The sequence below is a fragment of the Nyctibius grandis genome, chromosome 16 (assembly GCF_013368605.1).
Source record: "Nyctibius grandis isolate bNycGra1 chromosome 16, bNycGra1.pri, whole genome shotgun sequence".
NCBI lineage: Eukaryota > Metazoa > Chordata > Aves > Nyctibiiformes > Nyctibiidae > Nyctibius > Nyctibius grandis.
In genome coordinates, this window is record NC_090673.1 from 8,152,416 (window position 1) to 8,168,779 (window position 16,364).

General features: G+C 48.6%; 1 protein-coding gene across 1 annotated transcript; it reads left to right on the forward strand.

Annotated features, from left to right (window-relative positions):
* Positions 1–2,251: 2,251 nt before the first annotated feature.
* Positions 2,252–6,084, forward strand: ATP6V1G1 (ATPase H+ transporting V1 subunit G1). The gene is made up of 3 exons (XM_068413913.1): positions 2,252–2,375; positions 3,796–3,896; positions 5,309–6,084. Exons 1-3 carry the CDS (start codon positions 2,294–2,296, stop codon positions 5,480–5,482), a joined length of 357 nt encoding a protein of 118 aa, XP_068270014.1. The 5' UTR covers positions 2,252–2,293; the 3' UTR covers positions 5,483–6,084.
* The last annotated feature ends 10,280 nt before the right edge of the window (positions 6,085–16,364 follow it).

The window sequence follows — 16,364 nt, forward strand, 5'->3', positions numbered from 1 at the left end:
GGAGATGTTCTTACTCCAGTCTTCGTTGAAAGTGGGGTACATGAAATTTAGGGTTAGTCAAGTTTACGGTATTAAGAAGTAGGCGCTGGACAAATAACGAGATGCTAGTATCAGTTTCAGCAATAGCCACTTTCTCTGTAATAGTGAGTGACAAGCCCATGGACAATGAGTCTGGGGGGAATAAAAGCCAAGTTCAGAAGTACTTGGGATGCTAATTAATTGTAAACCCATTTCTGATAGAATTAAAGTGCTACAAGCAACTTTTTTATTCATGCAAATATAGGTTTGAGAATTGGAAACATTTTTTGCAATAAGTGAGGAGCCATTTTTCAAAACTGTAAGTGAATGGAAAGTTGATCAAACAGCTTTCAGATTCACATGTGTTTCATGTGACACACACCACGAGGTTTCCATTAGCTTTTGAGCAATCTTAAAAGCAACACATCCAAACAAAAGGTGGTTTTAAATACAAACTATTGTTGCCTCACCTGTTAACCGTCAAAATGAAATTGCTGAAAACTGATCAAATGTTTTTAGTCAACACAAAGTGGTGCTTTGGGAGGGATTTTTACCTTAAAACTTAGTGTAATCATAGCCAGGATATTTCTGGGGGCAGAAAAAGGCATTATCATCGTTATCTTACAGACAGAAGCAGTGAGTGTGAAAATCGCAGGCACCCAGGAGGAAAATTACACCCCGGTGCCCGCTGTGCCCTCAGGGGAGAGCTGAGCCCGTTTCAGCCACTGCTGCAAACCCTGCTCGATGCGTTGCATTGCCTTCGGAGTGTCCTGCTGCAAGGGTAATTTGTGGGTTCAGCTCAAGTGCTTTAATTAGCAGCAGATGAACATCTCTGAAAAAATGGCAGCAGCTAATGAGGATAGTGAGTTTCTAGATGGGAATGGGCTGGAGGCATCAGCCGAGGGCTGCAGGAGTCAGTGGGAGAGTTTAATTAATTTGGTGGCTTTGCAGAGGTCTGAGGTGAGAGGAGGGCAGGGGATTCCTCGGATTCGGAGCCAGATGAGATAACTTCCATTTTTGGACCATTTCTCTTGTAAAACAACTTGGATTTGGCCCAGCTGAACTCCATCACCTCTCAAGGTGCCAGGGTGTATTTTGAATGGGACCCGTGTTTTCTTTGGGGACCTGTCCTTTCTGCGCTCACTGATAACCAGCACAGTGCCTGAGCTGCACCCTGTTTGTGACAGATGATTTAGGATCAGATTTGCTGGGTTTCCCTCCTGCCAGCACAGACTTGTGTCCGACAGCAGCAGCCGGTGCTGTGGCAGGTGGCTGCTTGCCCCTTTGCACCCAGAGCCTGTTCCTGATCCCTGGTCACACGAACTGCTGGGTCCCAGGTTTGCTTCAAATCCCAGATTTACTGTCACAGGTCTTCTCCCCATCTTTACTTTTATCTTTCTTTTACTGAATCAACTACAACGCTTGGTGGACAGGCCTGCTAAGCCTATTTAGTTAGCTGTTGGGGCCAGATGAAGGTCACCCTGCCGAACACTCATAATTCCTATTTGCACTATAAATATGCATTTGATTCATTGTCTCCCGTCTCTCCCATCGCTGCGGATGGAGGAGGCGTACCAGCAGCCCCCCACTCCTCCCTGCAGTGATGTGAGTCACTGTCACGGCTCTGATGCTTTGTCTGTGGCGATAATTGTAATTCATGCTCCGAAAGCGTCGGGGGAGCCGCGTTCGGGGTTTTAAATCATCCCTGGGATGTGATGGATGAGGGCTGGGCTGGAGTGGGGTTGGGGTGAAGGTAGGTATGTTTGGAGGGGAGGGGCCTGGCTCCCCTGGGACCCCCTAGAGAAGGTGGGCCTGGGTAAATCCCCTGTGCTCAGGGGTGGGACCCCACGTCCTGTGCAGTCTGGAGGAGATGCTACTGCCCAGAGGGGACCAGAGCTTTCCGGGGGAGAGTCTGGTGCTAAGGGCAATGTGCGCTCTGGGTGTCCTGCAAAACCAGTGATTAAAACCCATGAAATAAATAAAAACAATGCCCTTCCCGCGGGGTTTTAAGGAAGGCTCCCCACAGATTTTCAACCTCTTTCCTGTCCGGGGGCGGGGGGACAAAGAAAGCGCTCGGAAACCAATGCAGGGGCAGGCGGGCGTCAGCGCTGGGCTCCGCCGGCCGCCGGGAAGATCCCGTACGGGGCGGGCACCGGGCCGGGGGCTGCCGGGACCCGCGGGGCTCCGCCGGAGGGGGCGGGGCCAGGCCGGTGGGGGCGGGGTTGGGGGCGGGGCCTGGCCTGACGCGGTGACGGTGCGGCGGCGCGGAGCCGCCATGGCGAGCCAGTCGCAGGGCATCCAGCAGCTGCTGCAGGCCGAGAAACGCGCCGCCGAGAAGGTGGCCGAGGCCCGCAAGCGTGAGTACGGCCCGCCCGGCACCCCGGCCCCGCCGCGGGGGGCTGAGGTGGCGGGGGGGCCCGGCCTGGCCTAGCCTGGTCCGGCCGCCTCAGGCCTCTCAGGCCCGGCCGCCCCAGGGAGAGCGGGGAGCTGCTGGTGCGGCCCCGCCGAACGCGGAGCTGCCGCCGGGGTGCCGGAGCCCAGTCGGCGGGAGAAGGCTGATGGCCCGGCCGGCCGTGCTGCTGCCGAGGGCCGCTCGGCAGCGCAGGGGGCGGAGGAGCGGTGCCTGCGGGCCCTGTGCCTGCGGGGGTACCCGCCCCCGGCCCTGGGGAGGGGGCGCAGGGCCCGCCTCGCTCAGGGCCCGAGCAGCGCTGCGGGGCTGGCCGGGGGGAGCGGGGCCAAGGGGCTGCTCGGGGCGGTGGGGCTCCTTGGGAGGGCAGCGTCGGTCTGCTCCTCCGGAAAGCCGTCCCTGGGGGCAGGTGTGGAAGGGGAGGTCGGGTGCACCCTGTCACCTTCCTTCAGCGGCTGGAGAGGCCTGCGCAGGCCTCGGGGGAGCTCGGTGGCTCCTGGCCCGGTGGGACTGTGCCCTAGGAGAAGACCACCATCAAACCCCGGCCTTCTGGCAGCAAGGTCTTCAGCTGGGGGATGCTTGTGCTTATCTGCATCTTTCCTACCTTTAAATTTATTTTTTTCTTCTTGATGAAAACTGGGTATTTCCAGGTTGGTGATTAGACATTTTGTGGAGCTGAGAGAGCTACTCTTTGGTGATCTAAGTTAGCTTTTCCTGTTAAATGAGAGAAATTCAGGTTACAAATATCCCCACTTTTACAAACTTTTCCTTCAAGCATTTTTTGTTTGTTTTTTTGTTTGTTTTTTAAATGAAGCCGCACTGTGTTGCAGTTCTACCCACTGACCATTTTGTGAGAAGTAAATTGTTGTAGCTCGCTCTAATGATGATAAGTGCAGAGGGGAGGGTGTGGTGGAAGGTCCAAGAGGGGAAGTTGGTGCAGTAGCCAGTTTTTCTATCAGTTGCACAATTTGCCTGAGACAAAACTAAGCCTTAATGTTCTTTCTGCTGTGCTCTTTGGGATCACTTGGGGAAGTCTCACACTCACATGAGCAACGCCAGACCTGCGGGTTGTCTGATGCATCCACTGGCTCAGAGAACCTCTCACTTTGGTGGAAGCTAGTTGCGTGGTGAGCTTGGCAATGGTTCGGTGGCACACAGGGCAACCGCATGCTCCTGAGGTCAGCTAATGCTGCAAAGCTGGAGGGGCTGCGAGGGTGTGCCATGCCCTGCTGGTGCCTCCTACAGAAGGAGCTGCTGCCGTAGCAAATGCTGCAGTGATTGTTGTGCATCGGGTAGCTGGAGAGGTGTGGGGAAACGCGCCCTCAATGCTTTCTCTTCTTCATTTCATTTGGTATGTTCTTTGGAAACAGGAAAGAATCGGAGGCTGAAGCAGGCAAAAGAAGAAGCCCAGGCAGAGATTGAGCAGTACCGCCTGCAGAGGGAGAAGGAGTTCAAAGCCAAGGAAGCAGCGGTTTGTTTTCTAGATCATTCGCTGTTACCCAGCCAGCCCTTTAGCCTTGCGTTTGGGGTTACTTGCCCTGAGAGCAGGCCTTGAGGTGTAACGTGTTGCCTCAGGAGTACTTCCCTAACTGCCTTCCTCTGATGCACAGCCACGTGTCATGGAAAAACCAGTGCAAGTGAATCAGAACATGGTGTATTGCATCTCAACAGCCAGAACTATTGACTGGCAGTGAATTAGCTTAATAAGCTCGTGTACTGGCTGGTGCCCTGATGGCTGGCAGCCTCCCAAAACCGGCTGCACGTAGCAGTGTCAAAAAAAGACCAAGCTCATTCCCCGTGATGAGCTGGTTTCTGCGATGCTAACGTGGTACAAACCACTTGCCTTGTAGATGCTGCTCGCTTGCTGAAGCAGTTGTAAGGCTTAGTGGTGTTGCCTGCTGTGTCCCAAGGGCTGTAGTTTCCTTTCGTTCTGAGCAAGGGGAGATATTCCCTTCACCAGCCGAGGGCTGTAGCACAGTCAGGATGTTCACACTGCCTGTGTGCCCCTGTCAGTTCTGAAATCTTCAGAAAATGACCTGGCAACCCTCCCCTCTGTCCACCTTCTGGTTAGCACAATGCCACCTCCTCTGTTCTCCTGCATAATAGCCTTCATGTCAGTAGGTCAAGATTAATTTTGTACAGTCACTTGTTAGCTTTGTTCACTAGGCATAAGATACCAGCCAGTTCCAGGCTAATAAAGTGGACTTCACTGCCTGTCAGCTGGTTCTGTTTTATTTATCCTTCTCCAGAGAGAGAGAAGCTCTTTGAATTTAAGTCCTGGAGTGCTATTCTCCTTCGGTTTACTTCTTCCATGCCTTTTCCCCTCTTTCACTTACAATGGGAGTTTGCTCTCTGCCCTTGCTTGTGGGACAGGAAGGAGATTGTGAGCTGTGAGAGACTCCTTGGTGTGCGTATCACACGGCCTGCAGTCCTGTTAGAAAGGCAGAGATTTTTATAGAGAGTCTGTAAGAGTAGAAGCAATGGGATGTTGGGAAGCCTATGCTTAAACTAAATCATGAATATTACTTTTCTAACAGTATCTAGTACAGTAGTACCCAGTGGTTGCTGGTTCCAGTCACCAGTAGAGCAGGACCTCTGTTTCAGGCATTCTTTAGAAGCCCGTGCTCTAAACTGATAACAAATAAGAGAGGACAAAGGGCACGGGCTGTGGACGAAATATAAACTTGGGCAAGTTTAGTGGGAAATCTGAGCAGAGAATCCAACAGTACTTTTTATTTTTCTAGGTGCAGTTCTTCCCTCAGCAGAGATTAATGGTTGAGATGCAGTGAGTGAGTCCAGAATAACAAAATAGAGAGCTAGGTGTAGTGTTTTCTTTGTCCAACTACTGGCATGTGAGCTTTTTCTTTCCTTTGCTATTTGTAGGCACTTGGATCTCATGGCAGCTGCACCACTGAAGTTGAGAAAGAGACCAAGGAAAAGATGAGCGTGATCCGGCAGAACTTCCAGAAGAACCGCGAGGTGGTCCTCTCCCAGCTGCTGTCACTAGTGTGCGACATCAAACCTGAAATCCATGTGAATTACCGCATCAATGGGTAGTAGTGGAAGAAGGAATAAGCATACTGGAAGTGCTGGTAGTAACGTCTGAGCTTCAGGTGGAATGTACAGCCCTTAGCCATACCTTAACTGTTCTTCTTGTAAATGTGTTAAATTATTTCAGTGACTTGTAGGCCATCAATATCTTGTTGGAGTTCTATTAGTTTCTCTCTTGACAGGGATTCAGAGCTTGTTCGAACATTAAGCAGCCATGTCTGAAATCTGTGCTAAGTTATTAAATATGTATTCAAGCTGGCACATTAATGCTCCCTTTTTGTCTGGATAGTATTTGGTGAGAGGCTTTCCTCTGAGAAGTAGAAAGGGGAGAGAGAAGCTGGCCGGGGTTAAATGAAGAGCCTGTGTCAGTAGTTTTAGACCTGTGTAATTGTATTCTTGATGACCAAAATGCATTTTTGGGTGTGTTGTTAACCTTTGTGCAGGGGTTAAACCTTGTAAGAAGAATTCTCTGGCTGTAGTGTTGGCTGACGATTTTCAGGTGCTTGAGTTTCTCTGTATTGAGTATCCTCTGTATATTCTGCTGTTAGCTCGAGTTACAAGTCTGGTGCTGTGACACTTGAAAGTAAAAACTCTTATTTAACTCCAAAGTCTCTAGTCAGTCTTGTTCCTGCTAACTTGTTCTGAGAGTTCTGACAGGTCTCACTGTGTTGCATGGGAGTCTGGACTCTGAAGAATGAATATCAAGTATTGATAAAAGAAAAGAGTAAGAGAGACAGCGAATGTCTGAAGGTCGCAGTAGGTAGGTTAGAAACCCATTACAGAGCTCCTCCTCTTGGCTCCAGTCTGATGCTTTACCTGCCAGATCATTCCGAAAACCTTCAGGAACAAATGTTCTTGTGACCATTAGGGGAAATAAAATGTTGCAAGTTCACTAGAATAGTTTGATAGCCAGGTGCTGTGCAGTAATTATCCTTCCTTTAGTCAAGTACTGGTCACTGCTTGTTTATACCAAGGTCATACTGTGTCCTGCAGTATCCTGCTGTGCCTGGGAACCGTGTGAAATAAGGATATTGGGATTGTCCGTGCATTGCTTTCTAGCTCTTTAATCAAAAGTACACATGAATACATCAAGAGGTTTCATGTTTCAGCAGTTTCTTCCTCTCCCTTTCTCACCAGCAGAATATTAAATGTAGCTTTGCTTTTTTGTTGAGTTCAGTTTAAGGCTTTTTGCAGAAAAGAGACTCGATCAGCACGTACCTGATCAGACCCGAGTCATGCAGTTGGGGATCTAAGCAAGAAACCTTATTGCTGCTGTTCCTCAGACAGAACATCCTGTATTTCCACGCACTCTCTGCATAGCGTTGAAAAGCCTCTCAGACCTAGAGTTTGATTGTGATTGGGAGGGAGGAAAGCAGGGTGGATGAAAGTCGTAATGAAGGAACGTCTGCGTGCTGTCACACAGGGCAATGAAAGAGTAGGCTGCGATGGTGTCTCCTGTTCTAATATTTTATGGCAGCGTACTGTAGTTCTGAAAGGATCTTTTTACAAATTCGAGCTATTAAATGGGTTGTAAAATTGAAACAAAAGCCTCCTGCAATGTCAAATGTGCCAGGTCGGTACAAGGAGAACAGGATCAAAGCAGTTTTAATCAGCCTGGTCTAATGACTGGAGCGGTGCTATGGCCTCATAAAAGGTTGCAGCCGCGCTAATTCTGGTCTGTCCTTTGGAGATGAAACACGTCTTTCTGTTGAGAACAGGTGCTCAGACTCCAGCATGATACCCCTGACAAAAGTCCTCCTAGCTCCAGGCTGTAATTAGCAATTTCGTCCCGTTTGTTTCTCAGTAAAGAACTGCTACTCTGTCCAGAAAAAACCACAGTGCGTGCCCCACTTTCTCATAGTGGTTCATAAGTTTCACTTTGTAAATGAGGACTTTCTCCTTACTCTCCAGAACGGTGAGAGGCAGGAGAAAAGCAAAAAAACCTTCCCTGATTATTTCCTCTTGGCAGAAGGTGGTGGTGAAGATTCTCGCTTTAGAGCGATGTGTTGCAAGAATACAAATTTTTCTGTAATATTTCCCTAAAACTTAACTGTTGAGAATTGCCTGACTCTATAGCTTTGCACAGCAGAAAGTCATTCCAATTACTGCTCTCCAGGAAGGCTGGCTTTGTTTGTGGTGTAGATATTTTGTTTTAAATTGGGATTCTCTCATCTTAACACTCTGACGCCCTGGGAAAGGGAGACCTACTGCTATCTTCATGCCTAAGCCAGACTGTGCCAGAAAAATACTCTGCAGGGGACAGTCTGCTGCTGACAGAGGTACGGAGTTGGATGTGTGGCTTCTTGCCTCTGAAATCTGATTTTCTAGACTTTCTGCTGCAAGTTTGATTCATCAGAGTAAAACCTGCCCCAGGTGCTAGTACAAATCTGTCTCTGAAGTCTCCCTGCTGTGGATCTGTCTGCATCACCCCTCGCAGATGTGGCCCCGTGTACGTGAGCCGTACCTTGCTCTTGTACCACAGGAAGGGCCAGAAGCTGCTTTGGGCACATACACCGCTGTCTGATTCCCTCAATTTGAGCTCTCACCCCTGGAAATACCAGCCGATTGCCAGGATGGTCAGAGCCCTGGTGCTGTATGGAGGTAAGAAGTGGCCAGTGCTCGTGTCTTCTTTTGTTCACGCAATGTCAAGTGAGTGGCTGCTGCTGTTGGTTTCTCCCAGTTAAAACTGTTGGCAAATAAGTGCTTTCCTGGGATCAACACGGGCATGTTAGGATTTACACAGAGCTGTCTGGCTCCAGTCACATCCATATCCATAAACAATGGTTTATACTTGATTTTTGTGGAATTTCTTTTCAGACATTATCTATGTATTTATAGAGTTGATACATTTCACCTTTAAAACACCATTGAGAAGGCGTGTCATCTGTACAAGCTCCAGATGGACAAATGGCTTATTAACACCAGAGCGTCATCTGGACGGCTTCACACGCAGTACGAGGTACAATTAGGACACGCATTTGTGCTGCTTGAAGCCAGAGTTCAATTTTGAAGGCACATCTGTGTTGACAGAGCTTGCTCCCTGCTTAGCTTGTGCTGTTCGATCTGAAGGTTGGCATCTCCTCGCTGTTTCAGCAAGGAGTTACAGAGCTCAGCACCCCTCTGGGAGGGGAGTCAGAGGGGGAATCTAAGCCCCTGATCCCGCTCGGGTCACAGAATCACAGAATCAACCAGGGTGGAACAGCCCTCTGGGATCACCGAGTCCAACCATTGCCCTGACACCACCCTGTCAACTAGACCATGGCACTAAGTGCCATGTCCAGTCTTTTCTTAAACACATACAGAGATGGTGACTCCACCACCTCCCTGGGCAGCCCCTTCCAATGGCTAATGACCCTTGCTGAGAAGAAATGCTTCCTAATGTCCAACCTGAACCTCCCCTGGCGAAGCTTGAGGCTGTGTCCGCTTGTCCTATCGCTAGTTGCCTGGGAGAAGAGGCTGACTCCCACTCCACTACAACCTCCCTTCAGGTAGTTGTAGACTGCAGTAAGGTCACCTCTGAGCCTCCTCTTCTCCAGAGGTCTGACACTTCTGCTCTGTCTCATGATGCTTGATGTTTTTTTGGTCACTTCAGAGCCAGTGTGGGTTTGATCCCCTGTGAGTTTGTTGCAATTCAATCTGAAAACATGAGAAAAAGGTCTAGTAATGAGCAGGAGGGATGAAATGTGGTGTGTGTGCACACCAGGGGGGTCCCTCCCTGGTCAGTCGGAGCCTGGGTGATCCCACAAGGGGCTGCAGGAAGCAGGCGAAGGGCACGGCAGTACCGCTGCTGGAAGGTTCTTGCGAGTCCAAATTTGGCAACCTTAAATTCCTCATTCTCCTGCTTTTGTGAGGTCCCTACACAATTCCTGATGATCTTTATTAAAGCTGAGGCTTTTCATATGCTAGATATAAGCCCATCGAGCTGCTGGCCGTCCCTCTCCCCTCTGTTGTGTCCACAGCTCTGGGCTCCTGCTGTTTTCCTCTCTGACCCCACAGCCAGCGGGGTTAGCTGCCAGTAAGTAACCCTACAGAAAAGCCGGTGGTTTCTGGCCTGCGAGGCAGCTCGTGGGAGATGTGGACAGCATTTTTCCTTTTTGTCTCCTTTTTATCTCTATTTTTCTCATCGGGAATCTCTTTCCCTTTTATCTGACATCACTAGTTCATGCATTAATGCATAATCAGAAAGACAAGCCTAGAACCCACTGATCCCAACTGAAGTTTTGGCTTCAAAGTATTAAAAGACTACCAAGAACCCTCAAGATCAATGCCTTGTTAAAAAAGTTCCCCAAAGTAATCCAAGAAAGGAGCGTAGTGTAATCTTTCTTTGAGGTTGAAAGGAGAAAGTGCTAATTTCATGCAGAAAAGATTGTATCTTGGACTGGCATAGGAATAGCAAATAAATAGGTATTAAATTACATTCGGCTGTTGCAAAATAATCTAATAAAGCATCTGCTGGATCAATAGCTGAATCATTATCCAAGGCACATAGCAAGCTTTCCCTCTTTTAATATGAGATGCAAGAAAGAGATTTTTCTATTAGCATAATAAAAAGAATAATACTTTAAGCCTTCATAAGAAAAAGGCAGAAGTAGGGAAAAAAATCCAAGAACCACAATTTATGCCTTAAGTAAGTGTCATTTTTCATTTGGAACATGTAATTTAGGGATATTGTGAAATAAAGTTTTTATATTTAGTGACTGTCACTCTGTCAGCTTTACTGAGCTGTTTGACAAAAAAAAACCCCAACCCAGAGTCCATGAAAGAAGAGTTTGTGTGCAGGCAGAGAGGGGAAGGACAAGACAAGGCTTTCAAGAACTTTGTTCTCCTAACTAAGGCTCACTGGGGAAAAAAAAAGAAGATGGAACAGTTATTCACTGAAATAATCAAAAGACAATGAGATCTGCCCATGTTGGCCGCTGCTCACAGCTGCAAATAAGGCTTACGGGGGGAGAAACTGCAATTGCTTGCAGACCACTGCAAATACAGCAGGAATAATGGTGATGTGGTATCAGCCTTTCAAGTGTTGCAAAAAAGTGTATCAAATCATGTAGTAAATATGTACAGAAAATATGATCTTGGGAGTCAGAACAGGAAAAAACAGACTAATGAGTGTATGTCTCAGTGTTTAAAGCAGTGGGACTGGAAGTAGGGAAGAGCGAAGGTCTTGAGAACATGATAAAGGATGAGGTTATCCCCAAGGACAGGAGGTGCTGGTCATTACTGTCAGTCTGCAAAAACACTTCAAATGGCAGATTTTTTTCCTGAAATCATGTTCCCTGTAATACATTCATTAATGCAGCGTGATGGAATAGGGAGTACAGTTATATGTCCAGGGCACCAAGCTGGGAAGAGATACAAACAGTACTGAGGAGGACTGAATTACAATTCACGATGATCTTGATAAATGGGAGAAATGATCTGAAACCAATAGCATGAGACTCCCTGAAGAGAAGATTCATGCTGAACTTAGAAAGGTGAAACCAAATACACAAAACCCCAGCAATCGATAACGGGCTGTACAGCACTGCAGAGATGGTGGAAATGAGGGTGACCTCCCCCAGACTCAGCACATGTTTGGTTTTTGAAATGAAGTCACAACTGTACAGTGTGTTGGTACAAGTGTCCTGTGTAAGATGGAGATGCGAACGAGAGAGAGTTGTTACTCTCATGAGTGTGGTGAGGTCTCTGTGTCCTGTTTGGATGCTGAGCTTTGAAAGAGATGAAACCAAATTGCTCTTTGAATGGGGCATCGAGGGGCCCGGGGAAGTTTGGTCAATGCAGCTCAGAGCGATGGTGATGATGGGGAGGGAAGGGATTATTTAGTCTAGAGTCTCCATCACAGAATGGAGAAGTCTTGAAATAAATTAGAGGTTGTTTCAAAGAGGAGAGATGTTTAATTTTTCACCAGATTCACTGGGGCTAGAGGAATTAATCAGCTTAATTAGAAATGAGGAAGATTGAGTTTTTAACTGTTTTTTACCAGGAAGGTTGAGGGGCTGCAGGTCGGATGGCTGCAGGGGCTCCAGCATCGCCGCTGGTGGGGTACTGCTGTCCCCGTGTCCTGGGATTGTGCGGTTGGGTTTTGTGCCCTCATAACTGTAGGCCCTGGCAGCTGGTTTCATCATGTTGGGAGGAAGGGTGAGGTCTCATTTGGCGGTGGGGTGAAAGTGTCCCTTCGTGAGAAGGCTGCAGTGGAGCTCATCACTTAGCTACCAGGGAGGTAAGACTAGGAAGCAGAAAACAGGCAAAGAGCAAGCGGAGCGAGAGGGAGACTTTGCAAATAGCTTTGCCACGGGCTTATGGTAAGTCAGAACTTGCTGCTTCATCAATACCAGTGAATAAGGCTCAGGACAAACCTCAAGCTGCCTTAACTCTGATTTGCATAAAACAAACCCCCCCATCCCCTGCCAGCCAGCACAAGCTGAATATGCAGCTGACATGATGCTCCCTGGAGCAGAAAAGTCTGCGTTTTCATTCACTTTCATTTCATTCATTCCCATTTCAGTTTTTGGGAGACCTTCATTTTTAAATAGGGCTGGTTTCCGAGGGCGTCAGCTGAGCTCTGCGAAACAGAAGCACCTTCAGTCTGCGTTGGGATCCTGCCAGCATCCTCTTTCTGTTTTACAGTCAAATAGTTCCCTATTTCTTGTGAGCTTTTGCCTCTCTCCAAATTTTTTTCTTATTTACTGACTGACTTTGGATTTGCTGTTAATTACAGTTCTCCCTGTTTGCTTTAAGAGGGTTAAATTTCTAATGCTCAAGTTTTGGTAGGGCCTTTAACAGGTAGGATAGGAATGTTACAGCCACATCTTTGCATTTCAGAAGCCCAGATATAAAGTCATATGTGCAAATACAGTAGCAGCTTGTTGTCCAGCTAGAATCTAAAATGTGTTGTTTATTGGAATATATTAATAATTGAATATTTTATAGACTATTCTGTGGGACCTGTGGCTGCAGCATACCTGCTTGGAATGAGAAGATACCTGTCAGGATCTTGCCTGCCTAACAAAAGCATCAAAATTCTGCACCAAATAAGATGATCAGAAAACTAACACCTGCCAGAGGTATCTGAGCATGTGGCTTGGTGACCGCTGAAGTCAGGAAGAGCCAGGCTAGGAGACCTTGACACCACACAGCCCGATCTGCAGATCCATCATCTCCTTTGGGCCAGACCTGCAAGTTCAGGGAGGCGGTTGGGTGGAAAAAGATCTCAGAAAACCAGACAGAAAACCTTGCCTTCTGTTTAGGTTGGTTTAAGCTGCTGTGGAGCCTCAGTTCCTTAGACAGGCGTGAGAAATGCTTTGAAAACCCTCAGAGGGAAAGCCTGTCGGTCTAAAAGTTTCTAAAAATTTAATAGCGGGTGGCCTCTTTTGCTGCTTCAGAGCAGCAAAACTGGGATTGCTTTAAACTTTGAATTATCTTTTTCTTTTTTTTTTCCCCCCAACACTCCTCCCAGTTGAGCAGGATTTTTCTGCTTTTGCTGATGGGGTGAGGTGCTGGTGCCAAGATCAGCCCACACACGCACATCTTGCTAAACAAGAAGTGTGCGGTGTACGCGCTGCAGGTAATCCTGAGCCTTGCTTTTGAGTTTATTGCCCCCACAGAGTTTTGCCTCAGGCGTTTTTCTGCGGTGAGATGACAGTGCTCTTTCTAAGCACTTTGGTCGTCATATTCTCCCTCTGTCAGGATCCTTGCGTGGGCGAGAAGAGGAGGAAACGAAGCCAAAGCTTTTGATGAGGAGTGTTTGCAAAGTAACTAATGTCTTGGGTGGGGATTTGAGCTGGGCCTTGAGCTAGTGACAACAGCAAGCAGATTTATCTGATTTTTCTCCATACTTGGATGATGTTACTACAGGAGTTGCCAGTTCCCAGTGTAACAAGTTCCCATGTGGGTAAGCGGTTTTGGAGTCAGTTCTGTTCCCTGCCCAGCCACGTGATGTAATGAACACATTGCTCAGCAACGTCTAGAGCAAGCCGGGTTGCAGAAATTCGTCCCTCCAAGAGAAGAACAGCATTTTCTCTGGGAAGTGTACACAGGCACTGCAATGAAGCTTTTTTTTTTTTTAAACTATTCACTAACAGTCACTGAGGTACTTGGTTCACTCTGTTCCTGGCCTCCACGGATGTTCTAGCTTTGGGTGAGCTGTGAAACCGTGACTCCCGGGCTAATGAGTCTTCTCTCCTGCGGTGCCTCTCAGCGTTCCCTCTTTGCATGAAAGCGAATGACTTCTCCAGCACGTGAAGCTGTTCTGGGGGGTCTGTCTGACCCTGATCCTGCTGCTTCTCTTCAGAGTACAGCGGCTGGAGAGGAAACTCATGCCCACCCTCCGTACCAGCGCAGCCTCCTCTTCTGAGGAGGGTTACGGTTCCCACCCTGCACGTTATCCCCGCTTCTCTGTGCTTTAACGTGACCTTTTGCTGGATGTACTGTGACCCATTCTCAGCCTTGAGATCTTCATTTGCCTCTTCTGATTCTCCAGCCCTATTGTCAATGCTTCGTTTTCACTAGTCGACAAAGCTTGGCAACTGATCTGGCGCAACCTTGGGATTTGTACTTTGTGAGTCCTGCCCTGCTGATCGAGGAGGAGGAGGAGGACAGCCTTCTGTCTGTGCCACTCTTCAGCCCTGCATGGCCTTTAGGGTCCAGCTCCAACTCTGGACCCCCACCCTGCAAAAGGTGAGGATAACTCCTGCAGTGGGATCTACTGCCATGGCTGTGCACTTTTGAGGAACTTGAGAGGGTTAAAACCACTTTTCTGAAACCAGCCTAGGGGAAAAGTCACATGCACGAGGGAGATTTCACAAGTTGGTGCTTGTGGTTCCGGGTAATGAGAGGGAGCGTGGGGGCGCAGGCTCCTTGCCTTGGGTGAGCTGTGCCTGGTTAGGCCGTGGTCCCTGGGAGACGCAGGGAAGAGAGTGACTTTCCCTGGTACAGGTTGGGGCTGTGGGACCAGAGATCTCCCCACCTGGCCCGGCCCGGCGGTGAGACAGGGTGGCACCTGGGCAGTGCAGAGTGGGATGATGGTAGTTAAAGGACAGTGAAGAGGAGGAGGAGGGAGCTGGGCTGGCTTCCCAGGAGCAGGAGGTGAGCTGAACCAGGTAAGCCTCTGCCAGCTGCTCTGGAAATGAAGCAGAAGGACTTGCTGAATGTTTCTGTGCTGTTTTAGCTAGGGCTTGGAGGTGTCCTTCATAGCCTGAAGGAGGCAAAGTCACCAGAGAAATATTGGTATTGCATAAAGAATAAGAAGAGACGTAGAGAGACACAGAGCCTGGGGAGTGCAGGAGATGAGAGGATGCCCCTTGCATTAGCACAGGAGGAGGGAGAGATTTAGGGGGACTCATCTCCAAAACCAGGCAGTTGTTCTGCAGTAAGAGTCAAGAGCCAAACGAGTCTATGCTGCACGAAGAGGTAAAAGCAAAGCTGCTTTTGCTGACGAGCTCGTCCTGGCTGGGGAAGGCTGAGCTGCCCTGACCCTGCGGTGCCATTTGCTGTCATGTCCTGGGGACTGTCCTCCAGGCACTCAAAATGCTCGATATTTAAGCCAGAGAGCCTTGATTCATCTCTAACTTAACATGACAGCAGCAATGACAGGGTGGTAGGTTTTAATTAGGTTTTCCTTTTATTTCCTCTGGTTTTTCACTCTCTGCTTTGCTGCTGTTTTATGTGGGCTTTTCTGTCTTGTTTTTCACTCTCCCTCCTGCTTGACACTAACCTGAAGGGATTGAAGGCAAAAGGGGAAAGGAGTGAGAAAATTCACTGTTTGTGTCCACTGTTTGGTGCTGGGAGACGAGCTCTGTAACACATAACTGCCCATGCTCTGCAAGGACATTGCACGGGAGAGCCGCGCTCTACGTACGGCAGACCTGCTCCTCACCCATGTACATACAAACACGCTGCACACCTCCGGTGCAACGTGTACCATGGCTTGATTCCTTTCAGGGTGAGTTTCCAGCCCTCTGCAAGTTTTTTCTGCAATCAGAAGAACCTTTCATGTTGTTTCTCTTGCCTCATTTTCCTTTCTGACAGTCCTTCAACCGGTGACTATCCTGGCTTTGTGCAAGGCGGTAATTGCAGCAACAACCATCAGTCAAAAATAAAGCAATCCTCTTTGGAAGGAGAGCAGATGGGCTCCGTGAGGGACCCTTACACCGAGAGACAGCACCAAGCTCCTGGTGCAAAAGTAAGACAGACTGGAGGTTAAAAAGTACATGATAGTTTTGGAGAGCCAGCGTGGATGCAGCTGGGCCACCTGAGTGGAAGAAAATTGAAAAGTAAACTTCAGAGCCTTCCAAGCACTTGCTTTAATAACCACCCACAGGTCCTGGCAGTAGGTTAGAGACCTACGTCAGCAGCGTTTGCCTGGAAGACTCGTGGGCACGGTGCCTGCTGCGGGGACGTGCCCCGTCGGCTTCTGGCACTGCCCGTGGCGGAGAGGAGAGGGGAAAGGAAAGCAGAGACCCTCAAAGGCTTCGCTGCTGCTGGGTGAGAGCTCCTGCTTGCCTCTGCCTTCAGTGGGTGCCTTTTTCTTCCTTATCTGCACTGTTCCTTTCGTGTGGTGGGGAGTTATCCACCGCGTCAGCGTCGCTTCCAGGGAGGGGCACTTACATCGGTCACGCTTTCTTCTGGAAGTGCCTGCTGAAAGCAACAGCAAAAAAGCCTGTTGGCTTCACAAGGAGAAATCCTGCCTATTCCTTGACTAATTGTTTACAAAATATGAATATTTAAGACTGTTGGGGTAATTTAAGGAATATTTAAGGATAAGTTTTCCACCTATTTGAAAAAAAAGTAATTGCAGCAAAAGACGAGCCTGTGTGTCCTGCGCTCATGGCTGGCTAACACCAGCCTGGTGGTAACATCCCCAGGGAGCGGGGTCCAAAGAGCAGAGTAC

Excerpts from the sequence above, each read along its gene's own strand:
- ATP6V1G1 (XM_068413913.1), top strand. The coding sequence starts at position 2,294 with ATGGCGAGCCAGTCGCAGGGCATCCAGCAGCTGCTGCAGGCCGAGAAA. Across the intron at positions 2,376-3,795 it reads GGTGGCCGAGGCCCGCAAGC|GAAAGAATCGGAGGCTGAAG; the intron begins GTGAGTACGGCC and ends CTTTGGAAACAG. Across the intron at positions 3,897-5,308 it reads TCAAAGCCAAGGAAGCAGCG|GCACTTGGATCTCATGGCAG; the intron begins GTTTGTTTTCTA and ends TGCTATTTGTAG.